General features: G+C 38.6%; 1 protein-coding gene and 1 non-coding gene across 3 annotated transcripts in view; one reads left to right on the forward strand and one right to left on the reverse strand.

Annotated features, from left to right (window-relative positions):
* The window catches only part of MTMR8 (myotubularin related protein 8), a 152,252-nt gene that overhangs the window by 52,319 nt on the left and 79,704 nt on the right, over nt 1-20,229 (reverse strand). For both annotated transcript variants that reach the window (XM_058536020.1, XM_058536019.1), the window contains 4 exons: nt 17,479-17,604; nt 16,562-16,611; nt 6,497-6,697; nt 3,891-4,019 (listed from right to left, as the gene is read on the reverse strand). In XM_058536020.1, the coding sequence (XP_058392003.1) occupies nt 3,891-4,019; nt 6,497-6,697; nt 16,562-16,611; nt 17,479-17,604 (506 nt within the window). The remainder of the gene's footprint in view (nt 1-3,890; nt 4,020-6,496; nt 6,698-16,561; nt 16,612-17,478; nt 17,605-20,229) is intronic.
* LOC131401529 (U6 spliceosomal RNA) lies at nt 1,683-1,785 on the forward strand. Its single transcript, XR_009217727.1, has one exon. It is a non-coding gene; the product is annotated as a U6 spliceosomal RNA (small nuclear RNA).

Below are 20,229 nucleotides of genomic sequence, written 5' to 3' on the forward strand. Positions count from 1 at the left end.
ATATTAAAGATGACCTTGTTCTTGCATTTTTTAAATGGATGATGTGACTTTGGAACGGATGGATATGTTTATGGCATAGATTGCAGTGATGGTTTCACTGGTGAGTACTTATCTCCAAACTTATTAAGTTGTATACAATAAATATGTACAGCATTTTCTATGTCAATTATATCTTAATAAAGTGGTTTTAAAAATAAAAAAGTCAATTTAACACAAAAAAAGTAGTAATGGAGAATTGAGGAACAAAAAAGATATAAAGAAAATAAATAGCAAAGTGGCACAAGTCCTTCCTTATGAGTAATTATTTCAAGTGCAAATAGACTAAATTGTCTAATTAAAAGGCAGAAGTTGGCAAAACGGATAGAAAAACATGATCTAACTATATGCTATCTTCAAGAGACTCACTTTAGATTCAAAGCGAAGAAAATTGAATGGACAGAAAAAGATAGTCCATGCAAATAGTAACCAAAAGAGAGCTGGTATGGCTATACTAATAAGGACAAAATAGCCATTAAGTCAAAAATTGTTGTAAGAGACAAAGAAGGACATTATGTATTTTAAAAAGGGTCAATCCATTAAGAATATATAATAATTATAAACACATATGCACCTACCAATAAAACCAAAAATATATGAAACAAAAACTGATGGAATTGAAGGGAGAAATAGACAGTTTCACAGTAGCACCTGGAGACTTCAATATCCCTCTTTCTATAATGAAGAGAACAATGAGGCAGAAGATTAATAAGAAAATAGAGGACTTGAACAACATTACATAACAAGTAGAACTAACAGACATATATAGAACACTCCACCTAACAACAACAGAATACAACCTTCTCAAATGATACACATCATTTGCAAAATAGGTATCATTCTCCAGGACAGAACATATGTTAGGCCATAAAACTAGTCTTAATAAATTTAAAAAGATTGAAATCACACAAAGTATATTCTCTAACCACAATAGAATGGAATTAGAAGTCAATTACAATAATAGAATGCAAATTAGAGAATTCACAAATATGTGGAAATTAAACAACATACTCTTAAAAAACTAATGGATCAAAGAGGAATTAAAAAATACTTTGGGATGAATAAAAACAAAAACACCACATACAAAAACTTATGGGATACAGAGAAAGCAGTGCTGAGAGGGAAATTTATAGCTGTAAATGCACACATTAAAAAAGAAGAAAGAGGGGCCGGCCCGGTGGCGCAAGCGGTTGAGTGCGCGCGCTCCGCTGCGGCGGCCCGGGGTTCGCTGGTTCGGATCCCGGGCGCGCACCGACGCACTGCTTGGCAGGCCATGCTGTGGCGGCGTCCCATATAAAGTGGAGGAAGATGGGCACAGATGTTAGCCCAGGGCCGTCTTCCTCAGCAAAAAAAGAGGAGGATTGGCGGATGTTAGCACAGGGCTGATCTCCTCACAAAAAAAAAAAAAAAACAAAAAGAAGAAAGATATCTAATCAATAACCTAACTTTATACCTTATGGAACCAAAAAAAGAAGAGCAAATTAAACCCAAAGTTAGCAGAAGGGAGGAAATAATAAAGATTAGAATACAGTTAAATGAAATAAAGATTAGAAAAAAATAGAGATAATAAACAAAACTGAAGTTGATTCTTTGTAAAGATCAATATATTCAACAAACCTTAAAGCTAAACTAAGAAAAAAGAGAGAGTGCTCACTTCAGCAGCACATACACTAAAACTAGAATGATACAGAGATTAGCATGGCCCCTGTGAAAGGATAACACACAATTAGTGAATCATTCCATGTTTGCTATGAAAGCAGCACTTTAATGTTCTCACTATGACAACAGCAACAACAAAATGGTAATTATGTGAGGTAAAGGATGTGTTAACTAATCTTATGGCAAACATTTTGCAATATATACATGTATTAATTCATCACATTGTATACCTTAAATTTATACAATGTTAATGTCAATTATATTTCAAGAAAGCTGGGAAAAAAATGCCAAAAAAACTCTAAAAGCCATAGAAATGCATCATTTAACGTGCATTATTGACTTTATGTACAGTATGCTTTTGATATTACAGGAAATTTTGCCCTCAAAAAAAAAAAAGAGGGGCCAGCCCGGTGGCATAGCGGTTAAGTTTGTGGGCTCTGCTTCGGTGGCCCGAGGTTCACAGGTTCAAATCCCAGGCGCAGACTGATGTACCACTCATCAAGCCATGCTGTGGCAGCATCCCACGTACAAAAAAAATGGAGGAAGGTGGGCACAGATGTTAGCCCAGGACCAATCTTCCTCAGCAAAAAGGGGAAGATTGGCAAGAGATGTTAGCTCAGGGCGAAGCTTCCTTACCAAAAAAAAAAAAAAGAGGTCTCAAATTAATAAAATCATAAATGAAATTGGGGACATTACTGTAGTAAAGGAGATTGTGAGAGAATCTCATGAACAATTACATGCCAACAAATTAGATAGATGAAATAGACAAATTTCTAGAAACATACAAACTACCAAAACTGATTCAAGAAGAAATAAAAATTTGAACAGACCTATAACAAATAAAGACATTGATTCAGTAATCAAAAACTTCCCAACAAAGAAAAGTCCAGGACCAGATGGCTTCACTGGTGAATTCTATTAAAAACTTAAAGAAGAATTAACAACAATCCTTCTCAAACTCTTCCAAAAAATAAAAGAGAAGGAAAGACTTCCTAACTCATTCTATATGGTCACCATTACCCTGATACCAAAGCCAGACAAGGACATCACAATAAAACAAAACTACAAATCAATATTATTTATAAATACAGATGCAAAAGTCCTCAAGAATATACTAGTCAACAGAATGCAGCAGCATATTAAGAGGATTATACACCACGACCAAGTGGGATCTACCCTAGGAAAGCAAAGGTTGTTCGACATGTAAAAATCAGAATGCAGCACCATATTAAGAGGGTTATATACCATGACCAAGTGGGATCTACCCTAGGAAAGCATAGGTTGTTCAACATATAAAAAGCAATCAATGTAATACACCACATTAATAGAATTAAGGAAAAAATAACACATAATCATCTGCATTTCAACATGATACAGAAAAACATTTGACATTATCTTACACCCTTTCATCACAAAAACACTCAACAAACTAGGAACAGAAGGGAATGCCCTAAACATGATAAAGGTCATTTGCAAAAAAAAACAAAAAAAAAACTACAACTGACATTATACTCAATGGAGAAAGACTGAAAGCTTTCCCCCTAATATCAGGACGAGGACAAGGATGCCCGCTTTCGCTACTTCTATTCAACATTGGAAGTTCTTGACAGGGAAATTAGGCAAGAAAATAAAAGTTATCCAAATTGGAAAGGAAGAAATAAAACAATCTCTATTCAGAGATGACATGATCTTATATATACAAAATTCTAAGGAATACACAAAATAAACTATTAGAGTTAATAAACATATTCAGCTCTGTCTTGCACTCATTCAGCTGTGGTCAGTGAGCACAACAGCCTGTACTTTACACATTTTTGGAAAAGTATAGCAAACAATACCAGCACTTTCTATTTCTCTGTTTTTTCCTTCTTTTTGTTGGGGAAAGGATGGGAAAGAAGAGGAAGATACAGGGAAAGACTAAAAGGAATGAAACAATCTATATCCTGACTAGTTGTATTAGTACAAATCAACTATTATTTCTTGTTTGTTTCCCTAAGCAAGCAACAGCAAAGCCCTGAAAACCAAAATGAGTGTTGTCTTGTTTTCAGAGGCAGCAAGGAATGGGTGATCTGGGGAGAGAGTGTCCTACTCCATAGCCAGGCTTGTGGAGATGATGGCAGCTATATAAGGAGAGGCAAAGCAGCTGAGGCCCTGGGGCCTGCTGTAAGAAAAGAAGGGACAGCTTAGGAACTTACTGAATGTTGTAGGGCACAGTACTAGGATTGAGTGCGCCATACATAGTGGAGCCTTTATAGAGAGGGTTCCTGAAGTCTGTTTTCCTCTGAACCAAGAAAGGCCATACGGAATGGGTTTTCTCATAGACTCTGTCAGAAAAGAAAAACAAGTCAAAAATTAAAAGTAGCAAGCAAGTAATCTCAACAGTCCTGCTGAACTTGATAATCAGCTAAATTTTACTAATAAGTAACCTGACTCAAGAGAGAAGAATAGGATATGATAGAAGGAAAATGGAAATAATCGGCTAATGAGCATTGATAGAGTAACAAATTATCTGGGCTTCAATTTATCCATTTTTTAAATGAATAAGAGGTTAGAAAGAATTCCACATTGGACAGCAGAAGATGCTAAGTCCAGTCTCTGCTGTGCAGTAGCTGTATGATTTAGGAATGTCTCAACTCTTTCTGAGCCTGTCTCCTCATTCGTAAAATTTGTCCTCTAAGATCTCTTCCAAATCTAGGATTCTATGGACTGATGATCTTTCCAATTAAAAAAAAAATATGGAATTGTTTTTAAAAATATGGTAAGTTAACAGACAGCTTAGAGCATGAATTTCTGGCTCTTCTGTATTTTATTTTATTTCAAGCCAGCTTCTCCTCCTCTCAGAAAGTATAAGACAGTGAAAGACAATTGGCAATTTATATTAGCAAATATTTTTGAGTTATCCTAGGTGAGCAGCTAAAGACTGTAATATTTATATTGCAAGACTAATTCTTACACCTTAGTGGAGATCATGGGGTGCCTGCTCACCCAGTAAGGAAGCCCCTTAGTTAACACCTCAAAAAGCAAGGGATCCACTGGTCCCCAATGAGAGCTGCTGCATAAGCATGCATGAGAACGTCATTTGTACAAACTGTGACCAAGAAAGATTAAGGAGGAGAACAAAGAGGAGTGGCACAGGTGGTAGGACCAAAAACTGTAGTCTTGTAACTTTTACAATCCTCAGACCATTTCAGTGAGGCCAAAGGCTATATATGATCTTTATCATTTGTTGTTGGTTAAAAACAGAAAAAAAAATCTTGCAAATCTTGCAGAGGTAAGGTACCTAGTATTTATTGAGTATTTACTGTGTCAAGCACTGTTTCAGACTTTACCTAAAATATCACATTAAATTTTCATAATAAAACTCTTTATCCTCAAATTACTAATGAGAAAATGAGACAAAAATTAATTTGTTAATGGTCACATAGTTAGTAGGTCACAGAGCCAAAATGTAAACCCAGGTGTCTCTGATTCTAGAGCCTACACTTTTCCTTTCATGAATGAATGATACTTCTGCTTGTTTTAAGTAATCATTATTTTAATATGTTCAACTTTTGTACTTTTACAAAGGAGATTCAGATTTGTGCGGGGAATGGGTCTAGGACATATTAGCCTCATTTTAAGAGGGTGGAAAAAAGAATATGGAAAAGATCTTTGGTTTTAATGCCTAGAGAAGCAAGCCAGAGACAGAATGAATGTATCTAAAAGAATTTGGTGAGAGGGTAAGAAAGGTCTAGTTGCAAAAAGAAAGAGAAACGTGCATAGAAGCTATCAAGTAAGTACAAATGTTAAAGCAGCAAGATTCATCACTGTTCTCTGTGTTGACAAGAAAACGGAATAACAGAGAGGTGATGTCATGCAGGATATGTCATAGAGGGGCCTGAGAACTTCAGCTAACTGCTACTCAACCAACAGCTGTGAAACAAAGAGTGGGTTGTGAGATAGCTACTTTCCTGTCTATTTCTTTCTGTCTCTAAAACAAGGAGAATACTGCTCACAGCAACTCTATCTTGTCAACCTCAAAAAGTATTTATGTTTTGTATATTGTGGGATGTTAGAGTTTAAGTCGGGTGCAAATTCAACTGCCTACAGGAGCTGGGGAGATAACATTAGAAGTGGGCTGAGAATAAACTACAGGGAGTGGTAAGAACTGTGGCAAACAAGAGTGAGTTTGCTTTATCCAAATGGAGCAGCCGCAATTCAGCTCTAGCTGATTAATGCTTTGTGAAAATGCAGGTCCAGTGTTGCCAGGGCTCCTGATTTTTCAGAAGAACATCTTGGCACAACAGCTTTTCTATTTAGGAAAAAAAATCCTCAAAATAACTGGATTTTTATGTGAAATATCCTGATATTTAAATGTTGACTAATGTAAACTAATTTACAGTTTAAAAAAATACTCCACAGACTAAACAAAACATGCCTGTTGAGCCAGATTTGGCCCATGAGCTGCCATTTTGTGATCGCTGATACAAGTGATAAAGATAATACCAGTGATATAGATAATAACAACTCACACCTGCACAGAATTGATTCTTTACAAAGTTCTTGCATATCCATTGTTTTACTGGTTCCTCACGATTGCTCTGAAAAGTAGATATTATTATCCCTCTTTTACAGATGAGGAATCTGAGGTTCTGAGAAATCCCCAAGCAAACATAGAGTGCTTTATGCTTCAACAGTTCTGTTTATCATCGTCATCTCCTCCCCTTTCCTGAACTGCTGTCTCAAATTCAGAGTGGTGGTTACATTCCTTTTGCACTGACCCCCTCTCCCTATTCAGTGTTTTCTCACAAACTGAATTCACCTCAGATCTTCCCGATCCTTCTGGCAGTTTCCAAGAAAGTTCCCAAACTGGCAGGAGAAAATATGGTCATGGATCTCCAGCAGGAAGTTTTCATTAAACTCAAAGGCACAAGGAAATTGTTCCATTAATTGCCAGATACAGTCTAGGAATTGGGTGAAGATAGGGGATACCTCTTTAGAGTCTCCATCCAGGTGGCCACACCTGAGAGATGCAAATAAAGGTAAAGAAAGACACTGGTTAACATCAGGGATTACATTGTTTGGAATAGGCCATAACAAGGTCACCTTTTGCCTCTGTTGGCATTGGCAAGGAAACACCTCATGCCAAAATGCCACCCAGAATCTCAAAGCTCGTTAATCCCAACAGAACTCTTAGCCACTGGCATATTATAAGCCCTTTGGTCATCTATTCTATTCCTTATACCCTCTTTACAATAGAACTTTCTGCAATGATGGAAATGTTCCATATCTGTGCTGTCCAATACGGTAGTAACTAACTATTAAGCACTTGAGATGTGACCGAGGAACTGAATTTTTAATTATATTTAATTTCAATTGATTTAAATTTAAACAGCCACATTTAGCTCTATGTGAGCAAGGATCATATCTGTTATTTACTGTATACTACCTGGTATGAAATAGGTATTTAATAAATATTTATTAAATGAATAAACAAACCTCATCCCAGAACTGTTTACTCTTTCCTCCTCCATGATGCCCTCTTTACCAACTCTACCATCCACTGGAAACCCTATCCCACTGGAAGCAAACACAGCATCCTCAGCTTCTACATTGAATGGTCTACCTTTTCATTTAACCGAAATCTGCCACACCAAAGACACCACCTCTTCTTGGGGTCTAAAATCAAATGGAGAATGCTCATCATTCCACTCTCCACATACCATAATCCTAAAACAGGGCAGAGGTGGGATCAGCTTTGTCCTTGCTCTTACCACTGCTCTCTACTACTACTTCCCCTCTCTTAAAAACACTTCCATTACGAGTCATGCTCTTTAGCTTAAACTATCTTCCCCTTCCTCAATGTTGTCTTCTACCAATCTTTGAGTCACTTCCTCACATTTTCTGAAGAATCTGACTCCTGTCTGAAGTACTTATCTTTGGGGTCGACAAAGATGACCCACTGGCTTAGCAGGTTCCTTAAGTAACTCAAATTCAATTATCTTCACTGATCTTTACCTCTACTCCACATCAGCCTCCAGTATCCATGGCCATAGGCTGGTTCTTGAAGTTACCTAGAGGTTCTTATTCCACTTTGAAATCTTAATCTCAATATCCTACTCTGACTACCATATATTTCCAAAGCCTGCTTATCTTCTCTCCTCCAGCCTTCATCTCTGTACCTCTCAACCTGTCAGATTCCTACTAGCTTCCTTTTCTTCCTTATCCAGCCTATACTCTATGGTCTGCCCCATCAACTCTTCTCTCCTCATTTTCTTCAACTTTCTGGTCATTCTTGTCATTATTCTCCTTCAAAGTCCAACCACAGATGAGCCTAAAAAGTTATGTGCTCTACTCCCACATCATGGCTGATGAATGCTGTTTGAGAAAATTATAAAACCACGTAAATTATGTCTCCATACCCAGCTAGAACTTAACTGCATCCAAATAATCTTCATATATGTCCTTAACGCTGCTTTCCCATTAACCTTACAACTCTTGCACATTTTAAGCTATCTTCTCAAACCCCTAACCGATTTCACACTGGTGTCTAGAGTGTCACTGAAAAAGATCAATGCCATCAAGTAAAAATATCTAATGCCTCCCTCTGACACTCACACACTTAGTTCCTTCACTGTTTGTCCTTCCATCCAGTCTCCATGGAAGAGGTGTTCTTTGTTATAGCTCAAGCTAATCTTTTCAGTTGAACTGTAGCTTTCACCCCCTCTTGTCTCCTCAGGAGCCTTATTCTACTAAACATCCACTGTTTCTTTCATATCTTCAACCTTATCTTCTTTAATGTTCTAAAATGCCACCAATTTTAGGAAGCCTTCTTTGCCCCAGAATGGATAAAGTTCCTTTGTTTATGTTTATCCTTGTCTTAGCACTTATCATACTATACTGTCATTGCTGACTTTTCTGTAAAAGAAGACAGAGATGGTATCTGATTCAACACAGTCTCTTTAATACCTGACATATTGCCTGGCCCAATGTTTGTTGATGAAGGAAGAATGAATATATGGACCCAAATGGCTAGAGAGCGGCAATCAAATGAAACTAAATGGATACACACGAACGGGAAAGAATAAGACCTGAATTGTAACCTCCTTGAGGGTAAAACTCACATTTTATATGCCTTTGGTACAGGTCAGTGTCTGATATAATATGCAGCACATTGTTAGGTATTTGGTAATATTTTCTGATTGTTCTGATAACATAGGTAAAGCATCAGTGAGGCTGTTTGGCTTATAGTAGACATTAGATAAATGTAAGCCCTTGTACCCACCCGTACTAAAGAACAGAAATCTGTACCTGTCATTTTCTTATAAAAGTTTAAATGGTGTATTGTCTTAGATATTATTCTCTCTGTCAGAACGCCCTGCTCATCCCACTGTTCTGCCTAGCAAACTCCTCTTCATCCCCAAAAATTCATCATGTAAAAGATGCTGCCTATACCTGGAAACCTATCCTGACTTCTTTAAGCAGAGTTAAGTACTTTTTCCTCTGTGGCCCAGGATGCCTTGTTCCTCACTGAAATATTTAACAATTTGATATATTTGCACACTTTGAAGGCAGAGATGATATTCTACTCACCTTTCTAGCCCTAGTCCCCTAGCACAGTGTCTGGAATATGTTTCTTGATTAAAAGAGATTTATGCCATGTTCAACTTACTGTTCCTTTCTACACAAGAACATACTGGGTTTTGATAAACCTCACACTAATGAACTCTCCTTAACCTCCTCCTTTAAAATGAGGATATTTTTGAGAGAAATCAAGATGGTGGTGCAGGCAGACTCTGAACTCACCTCCTCCCAACAGACACAGCCAATTTACAACTACTAGTGGAAAAATTACCCCTGAGAGAGAACTGAAAACTGGATAAGAGGAACTCCTGCAACAAATGACAATCCTAACTGAGGTGAAAGAGGCAGAAACTCCCTTCTATAGAGAAAAAACGCAACCTTCACAAGTTGCAGCGCTTCACAGCCACCCGGGAGCAGCTCAGAGCTACACAGCCCTCCCTGGAGGAGTGGGGCCCTGAGCCAGGGAGTGTTCCCGCTGTAGGCATTTTGTGGACCCAGCACAACTGACATGAGTGGCATAATATCTGACTTTGCCTGCTACTAAAATATTGGGGAGTACCCCTAGAAAAGCTGGTTCACAAAGAAAATAAAGCCGGCTCTTAAAGGGCCCACACACAAATTCACCTGTTTCAGAAAGCAAGCTAAAATCTACAAAAGAAAGGTGCACAGAGCTTTGCTGAAAAGAGACTCACCTGATAGGCTCTGAGTGCATCTCGGTGAGAGGTGAGACATCTCCAGGGACTGGGACATTGCCAGGGGCCATTGTTGTGGCCTGGTGTGGGCATGCTGATATAGACGCTGGCAGATGCCATTGGAGTTCTCCCTGGGGCCTGCTAGCACAGGGTCTGCCCAACCCACTAGAGCAATGATTTAATCCAGCTCAGCCAGGGCAAGTAGCGCACCCTAGAGACTGACCCCACCCAAAAACAAGCCCTCAGGCAATTTGTGAGCTTGCACAGATTGGTGGCTGGATTCTCTGCAGCCTGGCAACTGGGCCCACTTCAGAGGAGCAGGGCGTGTGCAAGGAGTGGGTGGAGAGAGTGGGGTGGTGGTGGAGTGTGTGGGGCTCCTGCCTTGGAGAGACTGGGTCCACGTCAGGACATTGGGGCACGTACACAGGGCAGAAATGTGTTGACTGTGTGTGTGGACCTGTGGGCAGCAGAGCTTGTCAGCTACAGAAGACTTGTGCTTCTAAAGGACGCACATAGGTGGTTTGCCGCACCTTCCAAAGCCTGAAACAATTGGGTGCTCCCATGCCTGAGGTAAGCCACACCTAGTTGCAATACTCAGAGAGCTGACAAGAGACCTAAACGCTGGAGGCTTATAGCAATTGTAAGCCCGAGAGCCTAACAACCTGCCACACTGGAGGCCTACTCAATCAAAAGAAATACTGCAACACAAATATGCTATTAGACCTTGAAGCTAACTGTCCTGGGGCGCCCCACACCTGATAAAGAGACTGAAGGGCCCACAACAACTACAAGCAGCTGAGCATTACAACACCTGGCCAGGTGCATAGCTCAGCATCCCTGTGCACCTACAGGGAGAGCAAGCACGCCACAACAGAAGGACACATGTAGCCCACATAGGGGTCACTCCTGGAACATTCAGAACTGAGGGAAGCACACTGCAGGCCTCATAAGGCATCACTTATATAAGGTCACCTCTCCAAGAGCAGGAGGCGCAGCTGACCTACCTAATACATAGACACAAGCACAGGGAAAAGGGAAAATGAGGAGGCAAAGGAATACATTCCAAGTAAGGGAACAGGACAAAACCCCAGAAAAGGAACTAAGTGAAACAGAAATGAGCAACCTACCTGACAGAGAGTTCAAACAAAGAGTGTTAAGTATGCTTACTGATCTTGGGAGAAGAATGGAGGAACTAAGTGAGAAGTCAACAAAGAAATGGAAGATATAAAAAAGAACCGATCAGAAATGAAGAACAATATTGGAAATGAAAAATTCACTAGAGGGACTCGAAAGCAGAGTACAGGATACAGAAGAACGGATCAGCAAGCTTGACAAAAGACTAGAAGAAATCACCCAAGCTGAACAGGTAAAATAAAAAAGAATTAAAAAGGGCCGGTCCTGTGGCTTGGCGGTTAAGTGTGCACGCTCTGCTGCTGGCGACCCGGGTTCGGATACCGGGCGCTCACCGACGCACTGCTTCTCCGGCCATGCTGAGGCCGCGTGCCACATACAGCAATGAGAAGGATGTGCAACTAAGACATACAACTATCTACTGGAGCTTTGGGGGGAAAAAAAGAATTAAAAAGATTGAGGACAGTCTAAGGGACCTCGGGGACCACATCAAGTGCACTATCATCTGTGGTATAGGGGTCCCAGAAGAAAAGTGAGACAAAGGTGCAGAGAATCTATTTGAAGAAATAATAGATGAAAACTTCCCTAACCTAAGGAAGGAAAAAGACATCCATGTACAGGAATAACAGAGAGCACCAAACAAGATAAACCCAAGAGGCCAACTCCAAGACACATCATAATTAACATGTCCAGAATTAAAGATAAAGAGAGAATCCTGAAAGACGCAAGAGAAAGACAAGTTACATACAAAGGAAACCCCATAAGGCTATCAGCTGACTTCTCAGCAGAAACCTTACAGGCTATAAGACAGTGGCATGATATATTTAAAGTGCTAAAAGGAAAAAACTTACAGCCAAGAATACTCAACCCGGGAAGGTTATGATTCAAAATGGAAGGAGAGATAAAAAGTTTCCCAGACAAGCAAAAATTAAAGGAGTTTGTCACCAAGCAACCAGTACTACAAGAAATGCTAAAGGGACCTATTTAAGGGGAAAAGAGAAGACCACAAATAGGAAAAATTCTCCATTTCCATGATAAGAGGGTAATGGATACAAATGCACAAAACGAGGTTAGATATGATATCAAAAGCATAAAATGTGGGAGGAGGGGAGTAAAAGAGTAGAGCTTTCAGACAGAGGTCAAACTAAAGAGACCATCAACTTAATACAGATTCCTATATACGTAGGTTACTATATATTGACCCCATGGTAATCACAAACCAGAAACATATAATAAATACACAAAAAAATAAGAGAAAGGAACCCAAACATAATACCAAAGAAAGCCATCAAACCACAAGGGAAGAGAGCAAGAGAAGAAGAAAAGAATAGAAAAGGATTACTAAAACACCAAGAAAAAAAATGTTAAAAAATGGTAGTAAGTACATATTTATCAATGGCTACTTTAAACGTCAATGGACCAAATGCTCCAGATAAAAGGCATAGGGTGGCTGATTGGATTAAAAAAACAAGACCCATATATATGCTGCATACATGAGACACACTTCAGACCTAAAGTCACTCACAAACTGAAAGTGAAAGGATGGAAAGATACTGCACGCAAATGGCAATGAAAAGAAAGCTGGGGTAGCAATACTCATATCAGACAAAATAGACGTTAAAACAAAAATTATAAAAGGAGAAAAGAAGGGCATTATATAATGATTCAGTGAACAATCCAACAAGAGGTTATAACACTTGAAAATATCTATGCACGCAATGTAGTAGCAACTAAAATATAAAGCAATTATTAACAGACATAAAAAGAGAAATAGAGAGTAACACAAAAATAGTAGGGGACTTGAACACTCCAATTACACCAACGGATGGATCATCCAAACACAAGATCAATAAGGAAACATTGACCTTAAATGAAACACTAGAACAGATGGACCTAGTAGATATATACAGAACATTCCATCCAAAAACCAAAGAATACACATTCTTTTCAAATGCACATGAAACATTCTCTAGGATTGATCACATATTAGGCCACAAAACAAGTCTCCATAAATTTAAGGAGATTGAAATAATACCAAGCATCTTTTCTGACCACAACGTTATGAAATTAGAAATCAACTACAGGAAGAAAATCAGAAAAGCCTAAAATACAGAGATTTACAAAATGCTACTGAACGATGATTGGGTCAATGAAGAAATCAAAGGAGAAATCAAAAAATACCTGGAGAGAAAAGAAAAGGAAAATACGACATGCCAGAATTTATGGGATACAGCAAAAGCAGTTCTAAGAGGGACGTTTAGAGCAATACAGGCCTATCTCAACAAACAAGAAAAATCTCAAATAAACAACCTAACAATGCACCTAAAGGAACTGGAAAAAGAAGAACAAACAAAGCCCCAAATCAGTAGAAGAAGGGAAATAATAAAAATCAGAGCAGAAATAAATAAAATAGAGACTAAAAAAACAATAGAAAAAATTAATAAAAACAAGAACTGGTTCTTTCAAAGGATATACAAAATTGACAAAACTTTAGCCAGACTCACCAAGAAAAAAAGAGAAGGCTCAAATAAGTAAAATCAGAAATGAAAGAGGAGAAATTACAACGGAACCTCAGAAACAAAGAAGAGTATAAGAGAATACTATGAAAAGCTATATGCCAACAAATTTAACAATCTGAAAGAAATGGATAAATTCTTAGAATCATACAACCTTCCAAAACTGGATCAAGAAGAAATAGAGAATTTGAATAGACCAATCACCAGTAAGGAGATCAAAAGAATAATCAAAAACCTCCCCCATAATAAAAGTCCAGGACCAGATGGCTTCCCTGGTGAATTCTGCCAAACATTCAAAGAAGACTTAATACCTATTCTTCTCAAACTCTTCCAAAAAATTGAGGATGGAGAGAAGGTCCCTAACTCATTCTACCAAGCCAACATTATCCTGAAATCAAAACCCAGACAAGGACAACACAAAAAAGGAATATTACAGGCCAATATCACCGATGAACATCAATGCAAGAATCCTCAACAAAATACCAGCAAATCGCATACAACACATTAAAAAGATTATACACCATGATCAGGTAGGATTTATTCCAGGGATGCAAGGATGGTTCAACATCCACAAATCAATCAACGTGATACACCATATGAATAAAAGGAAGAATGAAAGTCACATGACCATCTCAATAGATGCAGAGAAAGCATTTAACAAGATACAGCATCCATTTATGATAAAAACTCTGAATAAAATGGGTATAGAAGAAAAGTACCTCAACATAATAAAGGCCATATATGACAAACCCACAGCTAATATCATCTTCAATGGTGAAAAACTGAAAGCTATCCCTCTAAGAACAGGAACCAGACAAGGATACCCACTCTGACCACTCCTATTTAACTTAGTACCAGAAGTCCTAGCCAGAGCAATGAGGCAAGAAAAAGAAATAAATGGGATCCAAATTGGAAGGAAGAAGTCAAACTATCACTATTTGCACATGACATGATTTTATATATAGAAAACCTTAAAGAATCCACCCAAAAGCTTTTAGAAGTAATAAATGAATACGGTAAAATTGCAGGATACAAAATCAACATACAAAAGTCAGTTGCATTTCTATACACTATCAACGAAGTAGCAGCAAGAGAAATTAAGAATACAATCCCATTTACAATTGCAACAAAAAGAATAAAATACCTAGTAATAAACTTAAACAAAGAAGTGACAGATCTGTACACTGAAAACTATAAAACATTACTGAAGGAATTTGAAGAAGACACAAAGAAATGGAAAGATATTCCATGCTCTTTGATAGGAAGAATTAACATAGTTAAGATGTCCATACTTCCTAAAGCAATCAATAGATTCAATACAATCCCTATCAAAGTTCCAACAACATTTTTCACAGAAATAGAACAAAGAATCCTAAAATTTATATGGAACAACAAAAGACCCGGAATAGCCACAGGAATTCTGAGAAAAAAAATACAAAGCTGGAGGTATCACACTCCCTGATTTCAAAATATACTACAAAGCTATAGTAACAAAAACAGCATGGTACTGGCACAAAAACAGACACACAGATCAATGGAATAGAATCAAAAGCCCAGAAATAAACCCACACATCTATGGACAGCTAATCTTTGACAAAGGAGCCAAGAACATACAATGGAGAAAAGAAAGTCTCTTTAACAAATTGTGTTGGGAAAACTGGACAGCCACATGCAAAAAAAATGAAAGTAGATCATTACCTTACACCATACACAGAAATTAACTCAAAATGGATTAAAGACTTGAATGTAAGACCTGAAACTATGAAACTTCTAGAAGAAAACATAGGCAGTATGCTCTTCAACATCGGTCTTAGTAACATATTTTCAAGCACCATGTCTGACCGGGCAAGAGATACAACACAAAAAATAAACAAATGGGACTACTTCAAACTAAAAAGCTTCTGCACAGCAAAGGAAACCATCAACAAAACCAAAAGACAACCTAGCAATTGGGAGAAGATATTTGCAAACCATACACATGATAAGGGGTTAATCTCCAAAATATATCAAGAACACATGCATCTCAACAACAAAACAACTAAGAACCCAATTAAAAAATGGGCAAAAGACCTGAACAGACATTTCTCCAATAAAGATATACAGATGGCCAACACACACATGAAAAGATGTTCAACATCATTAACTACCAGGGAAATGCAAAATCAAAACTACAGTGAGATATCACCTCACGCCCATCAGAATGGCTATAATTAACAAGATAGGAAACAACAAGTACTGGAGAGGATGTGGAGAGGGGAACTCTCGTACACTGCTGGTGGGAGTGCAAACTGGCACAGCCACTATGGAAAACACTATGGAGATTCCTCAAAAAACTAAGCATAGAACTACCACATGATCCAGCTATTCCACTGCTGGGTATTTATCCAAAGAACTTGAAAACACGAATGCGTAAAGATACATGCACCCCTGTTTTCATTGCAGCATTATTTACAATAGCCAAGACTTGGAAGCAACCTAAGTGCCCATCAAGCAACGAATGGATGAAGAAGATGTGGTATATATACACAATGGAATACTACTCAGCCATAAGAAATGATGAAATCCAGCCATTTGTGACAACATGCATGGGCATTGAGGGTATTATGCAAAGTTAAATAAGTCAGAGGGAGAAGGTCAAATACCGTATGATCTCACTCATTAAATAGTAGATAATAACACCAAACAAACACATAGAGACAGAGATTGGATTGGTGGTTACCAGAGGGGAAGGGGGGAGGGAAGAGAGCAAAAGGGATAATTAGGCACATGTGTGTGGTGATGGATTGTAATTAGTATTTGGGTGGTGAACATCAGAACATGATGTAATTCATGCAGAAATAGAAGTATAATGATGTACACCTGAAATTTATACAATGTTATAAACCAATGTTACCGCAACAAACAAAAAATTAAAAAAAAATTAAATTAAAAATAAATAAATAAATAAAATGAGGATATTTTTACCTTTGGGAGAACTTGTGGCCCATGGATATCCATTCCTTCTCTATCAGGATCTTCATATTTATACAAAAAGAAAAGTTTGCATTAGGAAAATAACAAAGTGAATTAACCATACATTTAAAAATATCAAAATATTTTTCTGAAATGGTCTTTGTACAAGTTTGGGTTGAACTGATCATAAATATAAAATTAACTTCCCAAATGATAACTAAGTACATATCTTGGATTTCATTTAAAGGCTGCCTTCAAATTCCAAATGCTCTCAGGAAAAATTATTCTGGATTTTATCCAGTGTCACATTTCTTTTGGCTTTTACATGATGTGTAACAAGCCATTGGAGCCATAACTAAATAAAATCCTGATAAACATGATATTGAATTCAACCTGAATTCATGAAAAAACAGGAACCCAAAGGCAGTATTTGTGTTTGTACCAAGATTTGTTCTACAATCACATTTTTAACCATTTAAAAAAATCATTTCCAAAAAAATGAGGATGCACTCCTATCGTGAGTTCTGTTTCTTAGAAAGATCAACTAGGAAGCCTTGGATTCAGCACCAGAAAACGATCACGAGTCAGACATATAAACAGCTAACAAGTTGAAGATGATGAGCCCATCAGACGACCTATTTAACAGTACTTCATTCAGCTTTGCAAACTTTTTGAGTCTTTCCTACCCCTTACAGCAGCCTGTTACATACAACTTACCTTCTGATAGGTAAGAAACTATGTTGAATGTGCAACAGAAAGTATACAGAATGCAAATGCCTGGTTTAATGGAAAGAAGCTAAACTGAAAAACAACTATTTTTCTAGATTTGGAGCTCTTTCTTGTAGAAAACAAGTTGGTTGAGAGTTCTTTTTAATTTATTCACAATCTGTCACTCACACAAAGTAAAATACAATTGCTTGTTCTCTTACCATGAGTCCTTTGAATGTCCTATAAAATGGATCTAGGAGGATGCTGGCCACAGAGCAGACTTGTGCTGTGCGGTCCCACCCATCAGAACAATGGACTAAGACATTGGCCTTTTCTACCTTCACTGCCTGTGAAGACAAGAGGCAAAAAGTAGCAAAAACAACTTTTGCATAGCATGCTGGGTTAATAAATAGGGTTGCCAAATATTATCCCTACAGCACAGATAACTTGGTCTTACTGGGTTACATTAATTTCTTCTCATAATATTGGCATCTTCTATGGGGAATGAAAAAGAAAATAAAGCAGTGTAACAGAAGAAGGATAGCTTACCTAATAGGAAAAGAAAATCAAAACCAAGACATGATGCAAGGTAAAAAGAAAAACAAAGGGAGTTCCAAAGTCACAAAACTTCTGAAGAAGACAAGGATCAATTCTCAGAGAGAGAAGTGGGCAGGAGGAAAAATTCATGCTCAAAAACACAGAATGGAGAGTTCTGCATTCCAGTCTCAGATCTGACAACAATTTCCTCTGGAGTCTGTAGCTATTTAATCTTATTAACATAAATCCTTTCAACTTAAGATGGAGAGGTTTACCTGTCTTAGGTCAGTTTCTGTACAATTATAATGATGTAAGGATCTGGGCAGTTACTTAACCTGGGCAGTTTGTGACAATGGTAAACATTGGGCATTCACTTATTTATTATAACACTTAATTATGTACCCCTCTGTGCCAGGTATGTGCTTAGTATTAGAGATACAGAGATGAGACTCAGTTTCTGCCTTCAAGGAGCTCACAACCTAGCCAGGGTGACTAAAGGTAAATAAATAAACAATACAGTAGAAAAACTGCTGCTACAGAGTAATGGTAGTAACTATATCCTTTTGTAGGAGACAGCGAAGCTTAAGCCTTGAAGAAGGATTAGGATTTCCTCAGGTGAGGAAGGAGAAGGAAATTTATTCACTCATTCATTTATCCACCCACCTAGCCAATAATTACTGAGTGACTATATAAGAAGTGCTATAGTGTGCACTGGGGATACAAAGGAGACAAACACTTAAATGAATGATTACAAACCAATGATAACTAAAACAATAAAAGTCCATACCATGTACAACAAAGGCACAACATAACCAAAGAGAAGGAGACAGCTAAAGTGTATCTTGTTGGATGAGTAGGCATTCGTCAGATGGACCAGGAGGAAAGGACATTCCAGGCAGGCGGCACAGCATTACAGCATGTACAAAGGCAAGGAGGCATGACGGAGGTGAGGAACTCTTAAGGAGCTTGGTAATGGTTGAGGCTAGGCTGGGAGAGAGGGAGTGAGGAGAGACAGGCCGGACCAGTAGGGCAAGGGGTGAGACCGACAAGTAGGCGTTTTATCTGGTGGCAACAGGGAACCTGAGGTGTTAAAAGCAGAGAAGTGCCATGATCAGGGATGTGTTTACTGTGGTGGCAGTAAAGAGAATGGATTAGGAGGACATGAGTTTAGATTTAGAAAGACCAGTCAGAGAACTACTAAAATTGTGAAAGGCAATGAGGGCCTGAACTAAGGTAGTAGCAGTGGGAAAATGAGAAAAGGGAGATTAAGAATGAAAATTTAATAGGGCATAGTGAGAGAATGGATATGGGATGAAGGAGAAGGAAGAGTCAAGGATGATTCTGAAATGTGTGGTATAGTAACTAGGTGGATAGCAGTATCATTAGTCTGAATAGTGAACATAGAAGAAACAAGTTTAGTTGGTGTTGGGAGTGGGTAAGAAGATTTCAGTTGGGGCCATGGTGAGTCTGAGGTAGTTGAGGGATGTCCAATGGGGAGTCCAGTGGACAACTGGATATGTGGGTCTCGAGTTCATGAGAGGGAGGAAACTGGGTCAGAATGTAGATTTGACTACTATATAAATAGAGATGATAGCGGAAACTGTGTGCACGGCTGGTGGTGTCCAGGCAGAGACCAAAGTGAGAAAAGGAAAGACCTTAAAAGTAGAGGAGGGCCGGCCCCGTGGCTTAGCGGTTAAGTGCGCACGCTCCGCTCCTGGCGGCCCGGGTTCGGATCCCGGGCGCGCACCGACACACCGCTTCTCTGGCCATGCTGAGGCTGCGTCCCACATACAGCAACTAGAAGGATATGCAACTATGACATACAACTATCTACTGCGGCTTTGGGGGAATAAATAAATAAATAAATAAATAATAAAATTATAACAACAAAAAAAAAAGTAGAGGAGAGGGGCCAGCCCCATGGCTTAGCGGTTAAGTGCACATGCTCCACTACTGGTGGCCCAGGTTCGGATCCTGGGCGTGCACCGATGTACCGCTTCTCCGGCCATGCTGAGGCAGCGTCCCACAGACAGCAACTAGAAGGATGTGCAACTATGACGTATAGCTATCTACTGGGGCTTTGGGGAGGGAAAGGGAAAAAAAGGAGGATTGACAATAGATGTTAGCTCAGGGCCGGTCTTCCTCAGGAAAAAAAGAGGAGGATTGGCATGAATGTTAGCTCAGGGCTGATCTTCCTCACAAAAAAAAAAAGTAGAGGGGAAAGTAGAGGAAGGGGTGCTATTACAGGAGTCAGCCTGTGAAAAAGCAGCCTGAAAGTTAGAAAGAGAACCAGGAGGGAGTAGTTGGATTAAAGCCGGGACTACCAAAATGGTTCAAAGAGAAAGGCATTAACAGTACCAAATGCAGCAAAAAAGTCAAAACAGAATGAAGATTAAAGAGTGATCCCTATATTTGACAAGTCAGGGGTCATTAGT

This window comes from Diceros bicornis, chromosome X (genome assembly GCF_020826845.1).
Source record: "Diceros bicornis minor isolate mBicDic1 chromosome X, mDicBic1.mat.cur, whole genome shotgun sequence".
Classification (NCBI taxonomy): domain Eukaryota; kingdom Metazoa; phylum Chordata; class Mammalia; order Perissodactyla; family Rhinocerotidae; genus Diceros; species Diceros bicornis.